Source organism: Lissotriton vulgaris, chromosome 5 (genome assembly GCF_964263255.1).
Source record: "Lissotriton vulgaris chromosome 5, aLisVul1.2, whole genome shotgun sequence".
Taxonomy (NCBI): domain Eukaryota; kingdom Metazoa; phylum Chordata; class Amphibia; order Caudata; family Salamandridae; genus Lissotriton; species Lissotriton vulgaris.
The window spans coordinates 1,813,374,777-1,813,382,186 of record NC_141693.1 but is presented as its reverse complement, the minus strand read 5'-3'; the positions used below and the strand labels follow the sequence as shown (position 1 = coordinate 1,813,382,186).

Sequence of the window (7,410 nt, the reverse complement as noted above, 5' to 3'; positions counted from 1 at the left end):
TTCTTCTCTCCCTCTCTGTGCTGCCCTCCCTCTCTCTGTGCTTCCCCCCATTTCTCTCTCTGTGCTTCTCTCCCTCTCTCTGTGCATCTCTCCCTCTCTCTCTCTGTGACCCCCCCCCCCGCGCGTTTCTATCCCCCTCTCTGTATCTGCTGCTCTCTCTCTGCCTCCATTCCTCGCTGTCCCTCCTTCTTTGCCACTGTCTTTCTCTCCCCCCTCCCCCCCCCCCCTTCACTGTCCCAAAGTCTCTCCTTCTCTGCCTATCTCCTTCCCTCATTCCCCCTCCCTCTGCCTTCTGGCTGCCGTGAGATGCAGGGGGAGTGGTCGGACTTCGGTATAAAGTCCCGGAGCTGTCAGTCTGTCCTAGCTCTGTTGGTCCCCTGTGCCCTCGGTGCCCGCAATCGTGCTGCAGTGTGCCCCGGATCAGACCCCGCGCCCCCTCTTTGGCCTCAGAGTTCCTTCCTGCTTGGACACCCTGCGTCCGCCTCTCTCCACCTTGCCCCCGTGGAGCCATCTCCCCTGGAAGTCCGTTATCACCCTACAACGCCCGCTCGGACCCCGGCCGCCATGGGCCCGCTGGCCGCCCTGCTGCTCCTGGCCGCGGCGGGGCTCTGCCGAGCCGAGGACGCCATCCACTGCCCGCCCTGCACGGAGGAGCGTCTGTCCCGCTGCCGGGCCCCCGGGGGGTGCGAGGAGCTGGTGCAGGAGCCGGGCTGCGGCTGCTGCGCCACCTGCGCCCTGGGCCGGGGCGCCCCCTGCGGAGTCTACACCCCGCGCTGCGGGGCCAACCTGCGCTGCTACCCCCCGCCGGGCACCGAGAAGCCCCTGCACACCCTGATGCACGGCCAGGGGCTCTGCACGGACCTGTCCGAGGTGGAGGCCATAGTGGAGAGCCTGGAGCCCACAGGTAAGGGACCGTACCTCATGCGCCCCAGTACCTTCTACGGGTATTCAGAGGGCACAAGGCCACAGGTAAGGGACCGTACCCCACTGCGCCCCAGTACCATCTACGAGTATTCAGAGAGCACACGGCCACAGGTAACGGACCGTACCCCGCTGCGCCCCAGTACCTTCTACGGGTATTCAGAGGGCACAAGGCCACAGGTAAGGGACCGTACCCCGCTGCGCCCCAGTACCTTTTACGGGTATTCAGAGGGCACAAGGCCACAGGTAAGGGACCGTATCCCACTGCGTCCCCGTACCTTCTACGGGTATTCAGAGGGCACAAGGTCACAGGTAAGAGACCGTACCCCACTGCGCCCCACTGCCTTTAGGGGTATTCAGCGGTCAAAAGACCACAGGTAAGGGACCCCTGCCCTTCTATGGTCAATTTTAGGTTAGAAGACCACAGGTAAGGGGCCCGTACCTCCCTGCGCCCCGTACCCTCTAAGGTTATTTAAAGGTCAGAAGGTCACAGGTAAGGGACCTGTACCCCTCTGCACCCAGTACCTTTTAAGCGTATTTGGCGGTCAGGAGGCCACAGGTAAAGGACCCGTACCCCACTGTGCCCCCCCCCCCTACCTTCCAAGGGTATTCCGAGGTCAGAAGGCCCCAGGTAAAGGACCCGTGCTCCATTGCGAACCCGTACCTTCTGGGGTATTTAGACATCAGAAGGCCACGGGTACGATACCACGACCCCTCGAGCTCCCATCACGCCCCTCGAGTCAGGGAGTCCCCAGAGCCTGCAGCACACCAGGGCTCTTCAGTTCCAGTAGGACATAGGTCAGAGTCGGTGCGCCCCCCCCCCTCCCCCGAAGGCCGGGGGGCGGGGGTTGTCAGAGCTTGCAGTCTTGAGGAAAGGGAGCGAAACATTACCCCCGCGCCACACCCCATACATGGCTGGGACCTCTGTGCCTGCAGTGCACACATTTCAATCCCTTTAGCCACACCCAGGAACAGAACATAAGTAGCCCCCGTCCTTACCCGGTAAGAGGACTTCCGAGCCTGCAGCTGCGCGTGGGTGGGTGGGGATCCGAGCATTCTCTGCCTTCGTCTTCTCTCCCCTGCAGGGTCGCCTCAAACCTCGGAGGAGACCTAGAGACGACACCCCTCTCCCCCCCCCCCCTTCACCCCGCTAGGGGGTCCCCGTCCCGCGAACCAGATGTTAGTACCCTCAGATAAGGAAGCGTTCTGTCTTTTACCACTCAGTTAATGCCCCCATCTTCGGCACCGGGCTATCTTGCTACTTAAAGATGCCAGCCTTCACCTCTTTGCCACCCATTTGCCCCCGCTTCCACCCCCTCAACCTCATCGCTTCTGCCAGGTGGGACGTCCCCACCCCCAGGACTAGATCTTACGCTCTGCAAGCTACAGACGTCTCCCTTTTCATCCGCTTCCCTCAAGCTGGTAAGGGTGGGGGGTGCTGCCACCTTTTGTACCATGCCGCCCTAAGGATGAGGGCCACCCCGGTACCCCGCCCGCATCCTCCCCATTCTTCTACTCCTGGCATGGCTGGCCCCTCCTGCCTGGCCAGTGGTCCTGCTCCTCACCCCTTCCTCCTGCATTTAAAGAGAGAGACCCTCATGCCATTGGAAGCGCCTACCCCCGCAGGGAAAGGTTCCCCCCCCCTCATCCCTCAGGAGCAGGAGGGGGCTCGAAACTCCTTCACCTGCCAGGGAGATCCCTCCACTGCCCGTCAGCTCAGCTAGAAAGGTGGCTGAGCACGAGGTTGTAATTGTATTTTATTTATGAGATTGTATATGGCGCGTACTTTACCCAGCGCTGTCAGAGCGCTTTACAATAAAGTGATGTAAAATGTGATCAGACATTACAGGTAACATTGCAGAGGTGAAAATACATATAACTCTTACAGTTACGCATAGTGATTGTTACATATTTACAAAATAGAGATTCACTAAAAATTCCACATTGCAAACTAAAGTTGGAGCGATTCTAATAAGATCCTACCGAGATATCCATAAAGCGCTCCTTCCGTGGAGGTTACGTTTCTAAGCTCTGTAAAGCCCATTTAACTCTGAAAGCAAACAACATAGCGGTATGCAATTATGATTGTAATTGGTTTTGTCTTTGTTTATTATGTATTTAGCACAATAGGTTGCAAAGCAAGAAAGGGCACGTACGGGGCATGTAACAGCCTTTCTCCTTCCAGTGCACACTGAGCTGGCCGCTTCGAAATGCTGCCTGGGAACTACTGTCGGTTCACAGGGAACAGGTGGAAACAGGGCCGCCTGTCGCTGCCCTTTCATTCACCTTTTACCTGAAAAGGAGAAGCGTTTTTATTATTATTTATTGAATTTATAAGGCGCAGCAGCTACCCAAAAAGGGTTTCCCGACGCCGGGCAGATCAAAGACGTGTAACAGCTCACAGGATTACTGGTTAAAGAGCAAAGTCTTCAATGATTTGCGAAATTGGGCATCCACCGCTTGGTTCCGAATAGCTGTAAGGAAGGGCATTCCAAAGTGAGGGACCGACATATGCAAACGATCCACCGCCTATCCGAGACAGTCTAACTCTGGGCACAGAGAGCTTCCCTTGAGCGGATGAGCGAAGACAGTGGGGGAGGGGGCGACATTGGGGAGACTACAGACTGCAGGTACTGAGGGGCAGCACCTATTTTGATTTTGAACATGTAGCTCAGGGCTTTGAACTTGATTCGGTTCTCCACCCCTGAGGCAATGCAGGTCCCGTAGGTGGCCAGAGACAGAGGCGGCCCTAGGAACCCGGCAAAGTAGTCTTGCGGCAAAGTTCTGAACCATCTGCAGCCTACGAGTCACATCCTTGTTGGATCCTAGGTAAAGAACATTACCGTAGTCCAGTCTTGAGGTGATTAATGCCTGGGCTACTGAAAGCGTTGAGATTTCTAAATCGAAAGGGCCATCTGAAAAGAAACTCCTGTCCCAAATCATCAGCGCCTAGAAGGGTCCATAGAAGTAAGGGGTTAGTTCAACCTCCGTGGCAGTGATAATGGTAGAGCACGCAAACCCCTCCTGGAGGGCTTCACGCAGCACTCTGATAATACACTGAACCGACAGGACCCCGCCCAGCAGAGAGGAGTGGAGGGATGGAAGAGGGGTGTCCCAGTGCATCAGAACAATCACAACCCTGAACAGCAGAGAGGAGGGGAGGGGTGGAAGAGGGGTGTCCCAGTGCATCAGAACAATCACAACCCTGAACAGCAGAGAGGAGGGGAGGGGTGGAAGAGGGGTGTCCCAGTGCATCAGAACAATCACAACCCTAAACAGCAGAGAGGAGGGGAGGGGTGGAAGAGGGGTGTCCCAGTGCATCAGAACAATCACAACCCTGAACAGCAGAGAGGAGGGGAGGGGTGGAAGAGGGGTGTCCCAGTGTATCAGAACAATCCCAACCCTAAACAGCAGAGAGGAGGGGAGGGATGGAAGAGGGGTGTCCCAGTGTATCAGAACAATCACAACCCTGCACAGCAGAGAGGAGGGGAGGGGAGGAAGAGGGGTGTCCCAGTGTTTAAGAACAATCACAACCCTGCACAGCAGAGAGGAGGGGAGGGGTGGAAGAGGGGTGTCCCAGTGTATCAGAACAGTCAGGACCCTGCACGGCAGGGGGCTGGGCTCTAGATCCAGGGGGTGACAGTGCATTTGAAGAGACAGGGTTCCCGCACAGCAGGGGGTCTGGGCTGATAGACACAAGGGTGACAGTGTATTAGAGGAGACAGGGTCCCGCACAGTAGTGGTCTGGGCTCATAGACACAGGGGTGACAGTGCATTAAAAGAGACAGGGTCCCCGCACAGCAGGGGGGCTGGGCTCATAGGCACAGGGGTGGCAGTGCACTAAAAGAGACAGGGTCCCGCACAGTAGTGGTCTGGGCTCATAGACACAGGGGTGACAGTGCATTCGAAGAGACAAGGTTCCCGCACAGCAGGGCAGGGCCGGACTGGCTACCGGGCAGTTTGGAATGCTGCCGAGGTGGGGGCTGATTTCGTTGATGGGGACCTGCGTGTACTAAAAGAAATTCGTTTTGCTTTCATTATTTTGAAGCACACGCAGGTTTCCATCAACGAAATCAGCCCCCACTGCAGTGAAATCAGCCAGCAGCTCGGCAACATTCCAAACTGCCCGGTAGTCAGTCCGGCCCTGCAGCAGGGGGCCTGGGCTCATCGACACAGGGGTGACAGTGCATTCGAAGAGACAGGGTTCCCGCACAGCAGGGGATCTGGGCTTATAGACACAGGGGTGACAGTGCATTAGAAGAGACAGGGTTCCAGCACAGCAGGGGTCTGGGCTGATAGAGCCAGGGGTGGCAGTGTATTAGTCCAGCAGCGGTTACTGCTCCATAGTAAGAATATAGGCAGGGCCACTGCAGTTATGCAGCAGGTGAGGGCCAAATTTAGCGGCAGTGTTGAGTAAATTAGGCGTTAAGAAAAGGTAAATTATGCAGCATATTTTGTAATAGCATTAATCATTATTTAAAAGTTTTTACACTTGTTAACACTGTCTAGGTAATTGGTGCACCTCATTAGTACCAGTTTAACACCCAGATATAGCAATTAGCAACAGAAAGTTGACCAGTCAACCTTAACAAAAGGTCTTCAACTGCGCAGCAACACGTGTTATGAAAAAAAAATAATTGGTGGAGTTATATAGCGCAAACTAGACCAGAAGGTATCAGAGCGCTTTACATGAGCACGTGTTATGGCGGTTTTAGTACATTTTGATCCGTTTGAGCTAGAAACAACATTTTATTTTGCTAACAGTTGCAGATTATGCAGCAGATGGTGGATTAAGTGGTAAATGAGGCAAATCTATAGTTATGCGAAAATCGCGCAGCTACTCAATCGCATAATTCCAGTGGACATGGATATAGGACTCACTGAATAACTCTACAGTCATGTGATTCTTATCAAACCTGCAAATCTGCTTCCGGAATGCTGCGTCCGATGCCACTGCGGGTTCTCTACAAATCCATACTACAGTTGAAAAACCCTTGAAGAAATCATTTGTCTGATTCCCATCTTCTGGGTACTGCGATAGAAGTGCGTGTTTGGGCGATTTTTAGGCCTCGCCTGAGCCAGCACATGTGCTGTCTGGCAAGACATTTAGTGAGTGGGCCTTTGAAATGCGACCACAAGCTTTAGATTGTGGCCCACAGCTTGCTGTTACGCACACGCGCAGCCGCCATCTGGCTTTCCTCGCGATTAGGCGCCATCTGGCTTTCCTCTCGCTTGCTCTCTATCATGTCAAACATTCACACGTGATCTTTCACACCTTCTCGATTTTTGATGAAGCGCTGTGCAACAACCATGCTGATGTAATACAACCGATACATCATTGTATTTGCAGGCACTGTTAAAAAATAAGCAGAAATGTAAGCAACAAATGTGCATAACAAAACTTTATTTATTGTGCATTTGAATGCTCCTAATTTAGACAATAAGCGGTTTATGTCCATTAAGGAACTGGCTAGGCATTTACAGATGCTCCCAATCAAAGATCCACACACTTTGGGCAATAATCCTGCTAAATTTATTATAGAAAAAATAGCTAATGTCAGATATTAAATCAAAACACACTTTGAAGTTGAACCACATCCACAGCATCACTCAGCGCCACCACAGCATCGCTCTACGCAACCACAGCAACACTCCGCACCACAACAGCATTACTCAGCATCACCACAGTATCACTCAGTTGTATCATAGCATCACTCAGTACCACAACAGCATCACTCTGCAACGCAACAGCATCAATCAGCATCACCACAGCAGCAGTCACCTTCTCCACAACATCACTCAGGGCACCACAGCATCACTTGGGGCCAGCACCGGATCACTTAACGCCACCACAACATCTGTCAGCACCACAGCATCACTCAGGACCACCACAGGATCACTCAGCACCACCACAGCATCAATCAGCACCACCACAGCATTACTTAGCACCACTACAGCATCACTGTGGTCCACCACAGCATCAATCTGAACCACCACAGCATCACTATGCGCTACCACAGCATCACTCTGGGCCACCACAGTATCACTCAGGGCCAGCACAGGATGAACTCAAAGCCACAACAGCATCAGTTAGCACCAGCACAGCATCAGTCAGCACCACCACAGCATCACTCAGGACCACCACAGCATCAGTCAGCACCACCATATAATCACTCAGCACTACCACAGCATCACTCAGGGCCACAGCAGGATCACTCAACAATACCCCAGCATCACTTAGTATCACCACAGCATCACTCAAGGACACAACAGTATCACTCAGCACCGCCACAGCATCAATCAGCACCACTACAGCATCACTCAGGTCCACCACAGCATCACTCTGCACCACCACAGCATCACTATGCGCTACCACAGCATCACTCAGCAGCACCACAGCATCAATCAGCACCAGCACAGCATCACTCAGGGCCACAACAACATCACTGCAGGCCAGCAGAGTATCACTCAATGCCACCGCTGCATAAC

The 7,410-nt window shown here is 53.8% G+C and overlaps 1 protein-coding gene across 1 annotated transcript in view; it reads left to right on the top strand.

Annotated features, from left to right (window-relative positions):
* Window positions 1-355: 355 nt before the first annotated feature.
* The window catches only part of IGFBP4 (insulin like growth factor binding protein 4), a 383,572-nt gene continuing 376,517 nt past the window's right edge, over window positions 356-7,410 (top strand). Inside the window, exon 1 of the mRNA XM_086924226.1 lies at window positions 356-904. Within this exon, the coding sequence (XP_086780352.1) occupies window positions 565-904 (340 nt within the window). The 5' untranslated portion in view covers window positions 356-564. The remainder of the gene's footprint in view (window positions 905-7,410) is intronic.